General features: G+C 38.6%; 1 protein-coding gene across 2 annotated transcripts in view; it reads left to right on the top strand.

Moving 5' to 3' along the window:
• Nucleotides 1–15,925, top strand: part of OXR1 (oxidation resistance 1) — a 433,201-nt gene that overhangs the window by 220,849 nt on the left and 196,427 nt on the right. For both annotated transcript variants that reach the window (XM_034668471.1, XM_034668472.1), the window contains exon 3: nucleotides 3,879–4,075. In XM_034668471.1, the coding sequence (XP_034524362.1) occupies nucleotides 3,879–4,075 (197 nt within the window). The remainder of the gene's footprint in view (nucleotides 1–3,878; nucleotides 4,076–15,925) is intronic.

Consider the following 15,925-nt stretch of genomic DNA (forward strand, 5'->3'; position numbering starts at 1 on the left):
TTGCTAGCTACTCCTCGAAGAACATTGCATGCAGCTTGCTTAACTTTGAGATATAGGGGCGCCAGGGCGGCGCAGTCATTAAGCGTCTGCCTTCGCCTCAGGGCGTGATCCCGGCGTTGTGGGATCGAGCCCCACATCAGGCTCCTCTGCTATGAGCCTGCTTCTTCCTCTCCCACTCCCCCTGCTTGTGTTCCCTCTCTTGCTGGCTGTCTCTCTCTCTGTCAAATAAATAAATAAAATCTTTAAAAAAAAAAAAAAACACAACTTTGAGATATAGCCTTCATTCAAACTTTGACAGAGCAGCCGGAGTGATTCTTTTAAAATTCTTTTAAAGGAAAGGATCCTTCCTTAGATTCGCTCTACTTCGGTCATTGTTGGGAGGCTAAAGGCCAATATTATCATTCTATTTCTTTTTACTGTCACTTTTTGTAGCAAGTAGCCATTTAGTAACTAACATATAATCTTCATTGTAAATGAATAAGTTAAAAAGTTGGTCAGTTTCATATGGATAGTATCACATATATCCAGAAAAATCTGCAAAAATCACAGATTATTAGATTTTCGCAAAGTAAACACATCCTGGTACCCAGAACCCAGATAACATTGCTAGAATCCCACAAACCCCTTCATGCCTCCTTCAGTGTAATAACTCCCAGTAGTTATCCTACCCACACTTTTGACATCAGAGGTGGTTTTGCTTCTATTTGAACTTTATATTAATGAAATCACACAGTATGCTTTCTTTGGTACTGGGCTTCTTTTGCCCAGCATCGTTTTTGTGAAAACATCCCTTGCTGTTGCAAGTAGTTGTAGCTCGTTTCCATTGCTGTATAAAGTTTCATTGTACAAGTATTGTCACAATTCCCATACCCTTTTCTACTGTTAGCAGACATTTGGGTTGTGTTTGGTATTAGGGTATTACAAATAGTGCCTCTATGAACATTTGTGACTGTGTCTTTGGGTGAACATATTGTGTAGGATATATGCTAGGAATAGAATTGGTGAGTAAAAAGGTGCAGGCCTTCAACTAAGCAGATAATGCCAGACGTTTGTCCAAAGTGGTCACACCAGTTTACACATCCACCATCAGGTGTTGGTGAATTCCGGTAACTCCTTATCACCACAGTTAATATCATGTCATTCACATTGAAGCCATTCTGATGGGTGTGTCATGAGTGGAATTCAGTCTTAAGTAGTGTGTCTTGCGACTAACGATGTTGAGCACTTTTTAACATATTTGGTGGCAATTTGGATAAAGCAGTTCAATTTTCATGAATACTAAGTAGGTGATATGTGGGTATGGATAAAATCATATGGATGATGGTGAAATTGCTAAAATTTAATAAACACTGCTTTCATTAATGAATCTTTTACTAATTGATACATTTATTCCTTTAAAAAAGCTTTTGCTCTAGTAAATTCAATTAAATAGAAGCTTTAGAGTTAATTATGAATAACCCCCTGTGTGGAATGATGTGAGACTACCAAGGTCCATGTCATAGGAAGCTGCCCAGAGGAGGCCATTTATTTTCAATATAACTATTCTTTATAAAACAACAGATTTGTACAAATATTAATGAAAGAAATACAACAAAAATAATTTTAATGGTTAGATAACAGTATTTCTATAGTTTAAATTTTTCTCAAAATTATTAAAGGAAAAAGTAAAAATATAGTATGATAACTATATTAACTCACAGTGTACTACGGATGGTATGGTCTAGCAATAAGATACACATTTTTTTTTAAGGATTTATTGCGGGGGGGGAGCAAAGGGAGGAGAGAGAAACCCAAGCAGGCTCTGCAGTAAGTGTGGAGCCCGACACTGGGCTCAGTCTCACAACCCCAAGATCATGACCTGAGCCCAAACCAGGAGTCAGACGCTCCACTGACTGTGCCACCAGGTGCCCCAGATACACATTGTTAAGTGGTATGATCTTTGACAACTTCTTTGACTCTTGCCAGGGTGTCTCTACGCCTATATGTATGTTACTATTTGTAAACAGTGTCTTGAGGTCCAGCCCTGATTCCCAACCAAACATAATAATTTCTCCAGTTGCTGCATGAATAGTGTCTACTTGTAGATGCTCCAAATCTGAAGGTCCTTGGAAGTCTTCTTGCCCAACCCCATTCTCCCACTCAGCCTACTTCTCCTCCCTCCCCCCTCCTCCCTCCCCAATCCCCCCTCTGCCAACATCTGCTTTTATAGTCAATGAAAATTAGCCAACATTTTTGATAATCAGCAAAGTGACCCAAACTCTGAATTTTTTACCGCAAATCTGTAATGCAACTCCTGCTCGTATTCTAGAAATTATGCGATGCCAAGGGACTGTGCTTCTGTGGGAGCATATTCTAACAGTCCTTCGTGCTCCCATAAGAATTCTTTTTTTTTTTAAAGATTTTATTTATTTATTTGACAGAGATAGAGACAGCCAGCGAGAGAGGGAACACAAGCAGGGGGGGTGGGAGAGGAAGAAGCAGGCTCACAGTGGAGGAGCCTGATGCGGGGCTCGATCCCATAACACCGGGATCACGCCCTGAGCCGAAGGCAGATGCTTAACCGCTGTGCCACCCAGGCGCCCCTCCCATAAGAATTCTTAACCCATTTTATCTCCTATACCAGAAATCTTGGAATCCTCTTTCTCCTCCCTTGTTATCAATCTGACATCAAGCCTTGGCTACTCTTTCTTTAAAGTGTTAATTTTTTTTCCTTTGGGTAACAGACCCCTGTAAAATAAAAATAATTGGGTGGCAGGAGCTTCATCTTTTTGTTGTTTTCTTGCTTTGCTGTCTCAGAAGGTTAATATGTCTAAGGTTCAAAGCTTAAGTGATAGAGATGGTGTTTGAGCCTAGATTTTCTAATTCCAATGTCAATGGTCTTAAAACGCTATGCTATACATAGTGCCAGAGGAGGCCATTTTTAAGCTGAGTCTAGAAACATAAGCAGGACCTGACAGTGGGGGAGAATATAGAAGAATGTACTAGAAAAGCCTAAATAAAGTCTGGAGGTATAAACATGTGCAAAACTTAGGAAATTGCAAATGTCAAGTGTGATTACTCTAACTGATAAAACTACCAACTTGCTTTCTATGAGGACTCTAGGCTTGAAAAATGACACCTAGTGTTAGCTTCTGGAAGTACCATGAGCCAAGAGTAGACTGGGCTTAAGGTTTAGTTATGATTACAAATAAAAAGTTGTATAGCTTGAAGTATTTGCATTTATCTCATATCACTTATCAGTAATTTTTACACCAGGAGAAACATTCTCTATGCATGAGTGGGGGAAATGTTTTATGGATAGCTTTTTTGCTTTCCATGTGCGTTCTGATGTCAGCTCTCTAAAATGTAGAAGTGAGCAATCCATGAGAATGTCTGGAGAAATAATGTGAACTCTATAATTTTTACAGCTAAGATGCTATTATAGATTAAACAGAAAAGCCCTGGCAGCCTCTAGTTACCCAAATAATCATTTCATTATCTCTTTCTGGGTTGCAATTATTTATTTCTAACTAGTGTTTTACTATAGCATTAAAGATACTCCTTTTGCAACTAAAAGCAGTTGCCAATGCAATCTTCGTCTGACACCACATTTTAGTTTGCTGTTAGAAAAATAAAAGTCCTGTATCGCCTTACATTCTAATACCTTTTAACAAAACCTTTTGAAATGATTAGGCAGAAGATTTTTCCCCCAACTACTTTCACAAATTTTTGAAGAATTTAAAATACTATAGGGAAGGTCTATAATTTTTTAATAAACCTTGTTCTATTTCAGGGCCAAGTATTAACTCGGTTGTTGAAAAAAAATTATGATGGAAATAAAGTTGAAACAAGCGTCTCTTGAGTGAGTATTCACAGCATGTGGTGTTCTCTACCTGTAGGTTGAAGAAAAAGTCCCAGTCGGTGGATATTACCGCTCCAGGGTTCAACCCTCTGGCTGCTGCAGGAAAGCAAACCCCACAAGCCAGTAAGGCCCCCACACCCAAGACGCCCATCACTGAGGAGGAGCAGAACAATGCTGCCAATGCCCAGAAGCATCCTTCTCAGAGGAGTGGGCTGAAGAGATTCTGCACCATCGGTGAGCACCAGCTATTTTACGCTTGTGAACAGGTGCAGTCTGAACAGCCCTGTGAATGGCGTGGCTCTGCAGTTAAATGCCCCCTTGTTTATGGGGTGCGTGTATCTTTCTGCTGGTTGATGTGGTTATTTTCTCATGCGGTTGGAACATGGCGATAAAGGAGTACTGAAAACCTTCCACCAAGTTAAATAAGAGATCAGGCCTGGGGACCGTCCATGTCCCGGCCTGAGGGGAGTCAGTCATATGTATAAATGGTTCTCTGGTGTGTGAGTTCACGTGCTCCCACTTTCATTTTTGCCCCCCTCAGCCAACACCACTTCTTGATATGTGTTTGTTGTTTTCATGTTTCCTCCAGGCTCTCAAGTCTCTGACCGTGTTCGGTCAGGTTGTTGAGACAGTGGTTGATGTACCCCCATAACTACCAAAGCCACTAAGAGAATAAAGGCTGAGGGTGGACAGATGGCAGTGCAGGTGTGCATTGGCCTTGCCGGTTACTTCACTTTGGAGGGATTGAACCCCATGTAGAACCCATCAGCTAAGAAAATAGCAAACTGTGGGTAGAGTTGTGCAGGCACAATGCCCCTTTTTTTACAGAAGGGAGATAAATCTACCCAGGAAGAGGAGATGGAGGGTTGGCCTTGCTTATTATTTCATTTTAGAGAGATTTGGTCATATCCCAAAGCCTTAAAAGTAGAGACTGTGGCTCTATGGGTTTCCCAAAGTTACATAAAAGGGGTCACATTTTATTTGGTATCCACCACCCTAACCCAGTATGAAATGTTTGAAAATTTTGTCTCAGATACTTTAGTGTTCTCATCTAGGGATCACACTCAGGAGGCCAGATTTCTAATTCTGACTCCCACATCGATTTTCTGTGTGACTTTGTCAAGTCAGGTTCTGTGTCTTTCGGTTACGTTGTATCCATCAACCTTGAAGAAATGCCTCCATGTAGGTCTAGCACTATTTCAGAATATGGCGACAAAAACCATGCTTTCCCTTTCTGCCATTTTATGTCCTTTTCCTCTGGTGTCCTCATTCCTGATGAAGATGTTCAAGTCTTATTTTTTAAGAGATAGCAGGCTTGGTGTCTTTGAGGATATCAATAGTCAAGTAATAAGAATTGATATAAGACAGTGTAAACAGTCTTATTTTTAAAACTTACAAGAGCATGTTTCTAAAAATCAGGTAACTGGAAAAGCCCATAAAGTTTACAGAACTGCATCTCTGTTTTCCAGTGTCCTCTCCTTCCACCCTCTAACATGTCCGCCACCTTCTTCTGTTGCTTTTCCAACTTATTAACTGGCTAAGAGGAAATGGTATTTTGCCTTCAGAAAATAAAGTTTATCGTACAAACTCAATATTCCTTAAAGATGAGAAAATGAGGGGGAGACAATGACAAGCGTGGCCACATAAATAAAAAGATAAGGCTAGAAAATAGAATTCTAAATGGTGAATTTGGGTTGCAGAGAAATGAAGTGTGGGTTATCATAAATAACCCTACCACTAGTGAATATTTAATTATTGAAGTTGCAACAATTTGATTCATAATCGATGCCAATGGCATGTCTATTATGTTAAAACAGATATCTGGATTGTAAACTTAATGTGTTTTTATAACCCCTCTACTAATTTGGACCCATAACTATTATTTTAAAGGCTGAAATATTAGCAACTATGTAATCGCCTGTATTGAAATGTTATTTCACAAAACAATATCTTTCAGTATCCCTCAGTAATATGTGCTGGTAATAACAACAACTAAAATTACCCCTTATTGGTAATGCCATATACCAGGCACAAGAGAAGCATGTTAGGTAGGTGTTCTACTCTTTATTTTTATAGATGAGGGATAGAACCTGAGAGAAGTTAAGGAGCCATCAACATTAGATAGCAGACTCCGCAAATGAAATTAACCTCTTGTGACACTTCAGAATCAGAAAGCTACCTGCAGAGCTGCGCCAAATGAGTTTCTATGGGTAATACAGTGGAGTTATATTTTTAGTTCAATTCTCAGATAATCTCACTTAAGGAAACCATACCAACTAACCCATCCACCAGCCAATGTGCCCTTTCGTTGAAAAGTATCTTAGTGTTTCAATTGATGGTTCACACAATTGAAAAAAAACCTAGGAGCCCTCATGTGGCCAAGTTGAGTACTACATTTAAGTTTTGCAATGAAGAGCAGTACTGTATTTAAGTGAAATAATATATTTAAATTCAAGAGTTGATTCTGTGAATTCAAGAATTTTCAAGTTTGAAAAAACTAGAAAATTGTGAAGTTATTTAACCGTCTTTTAGTAGCTGAGTGGCGCAGTAGCTTCTCTAGAAATGTCTTTTGATCTCACAGCTATTACCCTTCACAGACCTCTGTATAGGATCTGTTTCCTGTTGAGCAGACTCTAGGAAAGACATATAGTCTTTTTGAATAGACAGCAGATTCGGTCCTTAATCATTCCTAATAATAGAAACATATAAACTCATTTTTTTATAAGAGAATTAACCCATCCTACAAGAAGTGTAATAACATTTCATTGATTTGGAATAAGTAGGGGAAAAGCTGTTCTCTATTGATGTGAAATATATGGATCTTTAGATAAATTAAAAGGAAGTAATCGTCCTCCATGCTTTTAAGCCCCCTTGCCATCTGACTCTTTCTTGTCCCCCTTATCTTCCTGTGTTGGTATATCTCTCTCCATACCAGGTCTCCATTCCTATGGGTAGAGAATGATGCTGTTAATTTCACTAATCTGAGTACTTAGTACAGTGTGAAGTAATAGTAAGTGCTAAATAAGCTTCGAAGGAGAAGAGGGACTAGCAGAGGTTACCCTTGCTGGTGGAGGATGAGAGGAGGAAATTGGCTAAGAGTTCCGTTTAAGGAGGAGCTTTGGAGGCTTCATTCTAGTTCTTCATTCCTCCTCAGGCGGCTTGGAACACCCGCTGTGGAGAACGATGAATCAAATAATACAGCCTTTCCATCTATCTAGCTATCTATCTATGAAGATTAGAGTTATAGACGTCCTCTTTTATTACTTATGCTGTTTTAAGTGCTCTCTGAAACTTCACAGACAAGGCAGAGAAGGGCGGAACCTAGCCTTCCCAGGTTCCTGGTGCAGCATGGCTTCCAAACAGGTGTGATACCAGGGTTCCTTGGCTCTCAGGTGTCGGAATGAATAATACCTCTGGAGCTGTCATATGAACTGACAGCCTGCTCACCTTCTTTAATCTCCTGTTTACCCTCATGGCTCAGTCTTTGCCTTTTATTCTATCTGTATTAATGTTACTGTAACACCTTCTCTTTGTAAAGCACCACCTATGGTGAATCAGTCAGTGTTCTTTACACAGTAATTTCCACTTATATTCAGATGAGTGAATTCCGGGTTTATTTGGGGCATATGTATAACTCAAACTGTCCCACATACGAAAATATGTTCATTCATTTATTAATCTATTCATTTATTAATTCAATAAATATTTATTGAATGTCCACTACATGCCAGGCCTTATTCGAAGTTCTGCTGGTATGAGAGTAAACAAGACCAAGTCCATGCCCTCAGGTGCTTATATTCTATCGGGGAGGACAGGCTATAAGCAATCAAAGTTAACACATTGTCAGGGAATGACAACTATATAAAGAAAAAAAACAGGTTAAGAGAGAAAGGTGATAGAGAAGTTACTCTGTAAAATGTTTGTAAATCTTACACAATTTTTATTTGATGAATTTTGTCAGATGACCTATACAGTTCTGAGAAATCAATTAGCATGGTTTCAATTACAGGACATTAGACGTGTTCATAATACATTTTTCAAAGGGTTGTTTTTGGCTTTCCTTACATAGAATTAGGTTTTGAAAAGACTAATGGAATTGACATTTGCAGCATGAAGAAGCAAATGATTGAGGGGAAATTTAATGACCCTCTAGCTTCCCAGCATTGTTTAAAGAAACGGTGTCCAGATGTTTTTCATTTCTACCAAGAAGAGAATAAGACACGTGGGTTAAGCTGTCTTATAGAATATTGAAATTAAATAAAGAATGTGGCACATCTTAGTTTATGTTACCAGAAAGTTTGCTTTTTGTTTTTTTTTAAAGTACAGCTCTTACCTCCTTAGAATGGTTCAGGAGTCAATTTGCCTAGAGGGAAAGTGGTAAGACCAGCTCTCAAAGATCCTGAATGATTTTGATCAATGCCAGGAAGGCCATGCTGCACTCAGTCCATGTGCTAATTAAACTCCTCCTTTTGCTCACATGATCGGTGATCGTTGGTGAGATACCTGGTTGCTGGAACCTGATGTCGAAGTTGGAATCCCCTTCTTCTTGGTAGATAAATGAGCATACGTAGGTACTTAGAATCTCAAAGCTCAGTGTCTTCACATCTTTCCTTTTTACTGAGGGGGCTGTTGTGAGGAGTGGGCGAAATCGTCCGCCTGAGTGCTCGCACTAGCGCCTAGAATGGGAAAGTTCTCCGTCGCTGTTAGCGAGCTGATTGATCCTTGCTCTTGCTGTACTTCAAGGAAGTGGCCGGCACACAGGATCCCAGGGCGGGGATGTGAAGCTTCACCTGGAATTGATGTGTTGCAAACCTCCTAGCTTTTGATCCTTGTACATCTCGTCAACTTCCCTGTCCTGCTTTGAAAACCCTGCAGTGGTTTTTCACTCTCCCCAGAAAATAAGACTGTTGCTCAATGGCCTTCCATGTTCTGCCCCTGCTTTCTCTCCAGATTTCTCTCAGACCCCAGCCCTACACTCTAGGCAAGCCAAATTCCTTACTGATTTCCCAAAGATGTCCTGATGTATGCTCTATCACGGGCTTGCTACTAGCTCTTCTTTCCACCTAGAATAGTGTGAGAATTCAACCCCAACTTCCTCATAACCAGCCACACTTTCCCCAAATCTGATCAACATGTGTAGATTTCAAAGCATCGTAACATACCCGTTGTCAGTTTTTTAGGTCACTAACAAATACTCGTTGAATTCAATGCTTGCTTTCACATTCTTCAAGGGTAAGTGGAATATATATTCTGACCACCATGCAACATTCTGTAGAATTAAGTCTCTGAAAGTTGAATGACTTATTCATGATCACACTCTAAATAGTGGCAAAGCCAAGAAAGAATCTATGGTGACAGGTGACTGATAGTGAAGAGCTTATCGTCTACATTTTTTCAGATCCCATTCTCTTCTCAGAAGCAAAGCAAAAATGAAATTATATTGTTAACAGAGATCTCAGTGAGTTGTTCCCCAATGCAAGTCCATTCCATTGATGGTGAAACAGATCTATTAAAAAAGAATACTAGTTTTTCATCAAATTAAATTTATTCAACCTAAGTGACTGTCCTGTCCTTCTTTTCTTTTTTCCCCTCTTGCTCTGTCTCTTTTTCTTCCTTCCTTCCTCCTTTTTTTCCTTTTATTTTCTTTCCTGTCTCCTTCCTTGTGTTAAAATGAACTGCCTTTTGTGAAATGATGGCATAGTACATATATTGGTTTGGTAGACTTTTTAAATCAGATTTGTTCTTTTTAAATCTCCTTGCTTCTCAAAATTACGTTGGGAAATGTCCCGCAGAATGTTCTTTTGAAATATTACTGGTCTGTGAAATTGTAAAATCTGAAATCCGATGTTCTTATCTTTTGCCCTTCCTTCAGGATAGAATGCCTTTAACATTGCAAACTTAAGGAAGCACAGTTAAATACAAATTTGTGTCTTACTAACCCTGGGCTGCCTACATATTAAAAAGAGAGCCTACAGAATTAGGGGTTCCCTGGGAATTCTTCTGAGTAGTTGGCAAAATTAAAGCAGTAATAACTAGTTTGGAAATTTTTAAAAAAAAGAAAAGCAAAACACCTATTTTAACTGCTTTTTAATTGCGGTATACCAGGCATTTTAAAATATCATCACATAACTTGTATGACTCTCACTTTGAAGCCAGACTTTTTAATTATAAGAATAAAAAAGAGCAACTCCAAAGTGAAAAATACTGTAACAGGAGAGAAAAAAAAAAATGGAAAAGACTAATCTTGCTGGAGGCAACACATTCTGCAGCATGAAACTAGGTCACCCCTGAACCAGAACCTTCTCTCTAAGCTAGAAGAATCTTCATGTAAAAGCAGAAAGTCTCTGTGATTAATCAGCAGAACCATCTTGGCATACAGGTCACTGCCTATAAGCACAGAAACTAAAATGGATAACTGCTCTAAGGTTCAAATTAAGTTATGTTCTTCAGAAAAATGACTTTGTTTTTAAGTTCGTTCTGACAGTTTGATGACTTCTTGTATTTTCTGAGTCACAAGAATGTGTAGGGAAAATTATTCCATTGCTAAGGTTCCTTGTGATACATGGAAGCTGAAATTCCCTGCATGATCCTGGGCTTCTCACAAACTTTGAGGCCCAGTGCATGTAGAGAAGTATCGCTTCTTTTATTTTTATGTATATTGCGTAAGAATGTGCAATTTTATTAAGATAGTGAATTTAAAGACCTTGAGTGCCCAAGTTCAATTTTTTGTTCATTTGTAGGATAAATATACCTAGAGATTCGATATGTGAGAGTCTGTGTCAGTGTGTATGTGTTGAAGAGATAGTTAGTTGGGTTTTTTATTTCTTGTCATTTTTTTATTTATTCCACTTAAAACCCACTTTATTTATTTACTTTTAAAGATTTTATTTATTTATTCGACAGAGATAGAGACAGCCAGTGAGAGAGGGAACACAAGCAGGGGGAGTGGGAGAGGAAGAAGCAGGCTCATAGCAGAAGAGCCTGATGTGGGGCTCGATCCTATAACGCCGGGATCACTCCCTGAGCTGAAGGCAGACGCTTAACGGCTGTGCCACCCAGGTGCCCCAATACAATTTTAAACTTTACTAAGCAGCAGTAGATGTACTCAGGAGGAAGAAAAATATTCGTTTGATAGCCCTATAGATTGGTTGTGCTTACAGTGTGCCAGAGAAGTTTGCCAACTCTAATTTTCCTGTGTTCGCACCATATTTTATACAGCTGCCCTACTTTTTTTTTTTTTTCTTTTGTCCTTATTCTATGATTGTTCTCTGTCAGAAGTCATCAACCCAGGATCAAGAAACACAGCTTCATCATGGCTATGATAAATGGATTAGGAAATGTCAATAATCCTCAGGTTTCCCTGAGCAGCGTGTATTGGTACTGTTAACCTTAAAGATAAAACTGTCAGATATTTTACCACCAAAAATATCTTAATTCGGGAATAGCAGAGAAGTGCAATTCAGGACAAGGAAGCTAAGGCAAAACCATAGAGAAGACTGGAGAATAAAGGAGAGGAATGCTTTTCTGTAGAGGAAAAGGGGAGGACTGTTGGAGTAAACTGGGAGTTTGAAGAGTTGTCTTTTGTCCGCCGAATTGTGACAGCCTCTCATTGCCTGGGCTAGTCCCGGGGGAGAAGAGAACCTCTCTTCTTCCTGTGGGTTGGTGAAGTAAGGACTAGCAAGGTTTGTCTCTTCCTGTCTTCCTCCGGGGTCTGCGGTTAAGGACTAGTGGTAAGGCGTGAGCGCTCCCCCTGCTGGCCTTCCCATTCCATTTTAAATGAGGTTTCCTTTAATTAATTTTCACAGAATGGCGTTTGAGTTGCAGCATAATAATCATAACTTACTAAAAACAAATTATACCTGTCAATTTACTTAATGATTTCTAAACAGCCTAATTAAAACTGGTTAGAATTGTGGAATAATTAAAATGGACATTGTTTCATGGTTGAGAAATAATCATGATCCTTTTTGAAATTTGCTAAATCCCTATTAAAATAAGCCCTTTAGCACTGTCAGCCATCAAAACTTGCCCTTTCCACCCACCGAGATTTGGAGGAATGCTTTGTTTCACTGAAGCATGACTGGGGAAGAGAATGACAGATTAAGAAAGACCACTGTATTTTAATCATTTAATGATCGAATTAATGGCAATTTGAACAGTAAAATATGTTCTAATTTTCCCAGTATTTCCTTTTTCTAAAGAGTACGAATTTTAAAAGCTTCTAAAGATTTTGCACACATTTATAAATAAAGCTTTTGGTTTCTCCTGATTTTTTTTTCTTCTCAATTCATACTAATGACATTTCTTCACACATTAAAACAAACAAAAAAAAAAAATCAGGGTTTATGTTCTTCAGTGAAATAGTGGCCATGTTCACAAGTCCTACCAAAAGAATATTACTTAGAAGAATAAAAATAGTTAAAATCCAGGCACGATTTAGGGGGAATGTTTCCATTGCTATTTCTGCCACACACTTTGAAACTACTTTGACTACCATTGATTACTTTGAAACATTCAATTATAAATGTTTCAGTGACCATTTGTAATAGATTTACAATAAGTCATGCGCACATCTACATGCAAGCAGGCTTTTAGTGAACTATTTTGAAACTTCACTAATTCAAACTTTGAGATCGGTTGGACAGGCTATGAGATTAAATGTCTTGTGTTAATACAATCTATGAGTAAAATGATATACGGATTTGTAATGGAACCATGAGCTCAGGATACAGAAAATATTGTGTTCAGCAAATTAGCCTAAGAAACAGTTTTTTACTAAGCAGAAATACCTGCTAAGAGAAATTAATGAGCTCGTTTTATTTTGATTTTTTTTCAAGATTTTACTCATTTATTTCAGACCCCAACACAGGGCTCAGCCTCAGGACCCCGAGATCATGACCTGAGCGGAAATCGAGTTAGGTGCTTACCCAACTGAGTCACCCAGGCGCCCCAATGAGCTGGTTTTAAAGTAATATCTATTAATTAACCTATTTCATGTTGCTGTGTATGATAAAGTTAAATACCTTCAAAATATTATGTGATAAGTCTTTAGTACTTTAGATGGATACTTCCTTGGGGAGAAAGCCCATATTGTGTCTGCAACCATGGCCAACAAACCTTAGTATCACATTGCCTCTATTCTGTTTGCTCATTTCTTTGGTAAACTTCTTTCGTAAGTTGGAATCTTAAGTCTTCTGGTACATTTTATCTTATGGAAGAACTGATAGGCATTTAATTTAAAAGAACTATGTTGTAAATATTAAAAACATTACACATTCAGTGTATGAAAAATAGCCCATCATCAGAGAAATCATTAAGACTTTTAAAAGAATTATTTATTTTTAAAGATTTACTTATTTATTTGAGAGAGAGAGAGAGGCTGCGAATGGGGAGAGGGGCAGAAGGAGAGGAAGAGAGAACTCTTAAGCAGACACCCCGCTGAGTGCAGAACCCTACACAGGCTCTGGGTCATGACTCGAGCCGAGCCAAGGGTTAGACGCTCAACCAGATGAGCCACCCAGGCACCCCTTTTTTCCTTCTTTTTTTTTTTTTTAAAGATTTTTTATTTTGAAATCTGTAAGACTTTAAACAGTACCTGCCTGCCTGCTGCATTATATTTTCTTTTTGCTAACATTTGCAGTCAAGGATCCTTGGATTTTATGTGTTGCTTAAATTTTAATACATTGATAGAAGGGACATTGATTTTCTCTCATAGTTCTCGAAGCCATAGGAGGCAAAATTGTCATCAATAGTATATTGGAGATAAAATATCATAGGCGCTCACAGAGAATTGAACTTTATGACTGGTTATTGAGTGTCTCATAGGGCCATTCAAAATAATTTCCTTTCCGATTAGGTAGTTTCAGTGTCTTTGAGTCTTTCAAGTGAGTCAAGGATAGTAGAAGCAGTAGAATAATATTTACTCTAAGAAACAGGGTATCTGGAATGCTATTTGGCGCTACAGAGTTTCACTTCCTGCCTTAAATAATTTTGTCAAATTACAGATCTTTTCTGACATGAGGAACATTCTTATAAATACACATAGGGTAAATGGGATGGGATAGGTATAGCCAGAAAGATGCACTGAAATTTAAAAAAAAAAAGAGAGAGAGAGAAATATAAATAATAATAATTCCCTCTCTCCATGCTCTCATATTTATTTTTCACCTCCACTCCTTTATAAGCCTATCTAAACTTTAATTCAATGGGTAGGTTTTTGGATTTTTTTTTTAAGATTTTATTTATTTATTTGACAGAGAGAGAAAGAGCACAAGCAGAGGGAGCAGCAGGCAGAGAGAGAAGCAAGCTCCCCGCTGAGCAAGGAGCCCGATGTCGGGCTCTATCCCAGGATCCTGGGATCATGACTTGAACCGAAGGCAGCCACTTAACTGACTGAGCCACCCAGGCATCCCCAATGGGTAGTTCTAAGAGCACTTATTCAAAAAAATTAAAAAAAAAAAAAAGGAATGCTCATTCATTCACTTAATAAGTGATTGAGTACCATTGACAAGTGTCATTAGTTGGAAATGAGGCTTGAGAAAGATGAGAGTCCAGATAATGGGGGTCTTGTGTGCCGTACTATGGAATTTGGACTTAATCTTGATACTTTGGGAATTATTGAAGTGTTCTGCCCAGGGGGATGCCTCAATAAGGTTGCTTTATAGAGAGATGTGTCAAGCCTCATATGGAGGATGTGTTGGGGGTATATATGCCTAAAGGCAGAAAAATCTTTTAGACAAATGGTGTAAGGGCTGAACAGATAATATATTATACAGTTTAAGAGCTTTGGCTCTGGATTACAGTGTTTGGGTCCTAGCTAGGCCATTCTGAGTAGCTCTGTGACTTTGGACAAGTCACTTAACCTCTCTGAACTTCTGATTTTCATTTGAAAAGTGAGAATATTACCCTGTACCACTTAGGTTTGTAATAAGGCTTATTACAAAATGAGGTTTATTATATGAGATAATGTGTACAGATTGCTTAATAGATACTGGCACAGAGTAGGCATGCAGTAAATGTTAAATAAAAAGCAAAGTGTTGGGGCACCTGGGTGGCTTAGCTCAGTTAAGCATCTGACTCTTGATTTTGGCTGAGGTCATGATCTCAGAGTCATGATTCTGCTTAAGATTCTCTCCCTTTCCCTCTTCCCCTTCACCCCCTTGCACGTTCACGCATGCTCTCTTTCTCTTAAAAAAATAAAAATCCAAGTATCAAAATAATATTAATAAAGAGTGACAAGAGCCTGAAGTAAGGCAGAGGCAATGTGACAAGAAAGAATTAGAGAGAGATGATCTAGAGGAATTGGTGATCAACTGGAAATGAAGGAAAGGGAAGATTTTCCTTGGTGCTATAGTTTCAGGTTTTAAATAACTGAAACAACAATAGCTAACATTTTTTGATTAAGAAGATATATCTTCTTGTGTAAACAAAATGAATGTCTCTATGGGCCAGAAAAGGGGCAAAATCACATAACAATAAATTAACATTAAAGCCATGGGCCTTTTGAGCTCTGGTCCAGAAATAGGGTCAGTCAGGAGTTCAATTTCAGTAATGTGATTAGGATTAGAAGGACCCTATGAACTGTCGCAGGCAAGTGGAGCTCAAGAGAACGTGACCACTAAATGCAAGGTGGGGTCCTGGATTGGATCCTGGAACAGAAAATGGACAAAAGGTAAAAAGTAAGGAAACCTAGATGAAGTATGGACTTTAATTAATAGTAATATCAATATTGATTCATTAATTATAACAAACGTAACATTTGAAATATGATGTTAATTATTGGGGAAATTGGATGGTGGAGTATATGAGAACTCTATACCATCTTAGCAGCTTTTTGGGAAATACAAAAACTATTCTCAAATAGAAACTTTTCTTTAAAAAAAAAAAAAAAAGAGGACACCATGCGTGGGAGAATAGAGCCCCACTCACTTCTTTGAACTTCACCTAAACAGGGATTCCCAGCCATGAAAGGAGGCTGGAAAAAGCTATGATATTGCCCACCCCAGGTTGTGGCTCATAGCAAGCTTCAGAGGCCAGAGGAAAAAGAGAGAGGCTTGCCACCTGGACCTAGGAGAAGCCACCCAT

The sequence above is a fragment of the Ailuropoda melanoleuca genome, chromosome 9 (genome assembly GCF_002007445.2).
Source record: "Ailuropoda melanoleuca isolate Jingjing chromosome 9, ASM200744v2, whole genome shotgun sequence".
In the NCBI taxonomy this organism is placed as follows: Eukaryota; Metazoa; Chordata; class Mammalia; order Carnivora; family Ursidae; genus Ailuropoda; species Ailuropoda melanoleuca.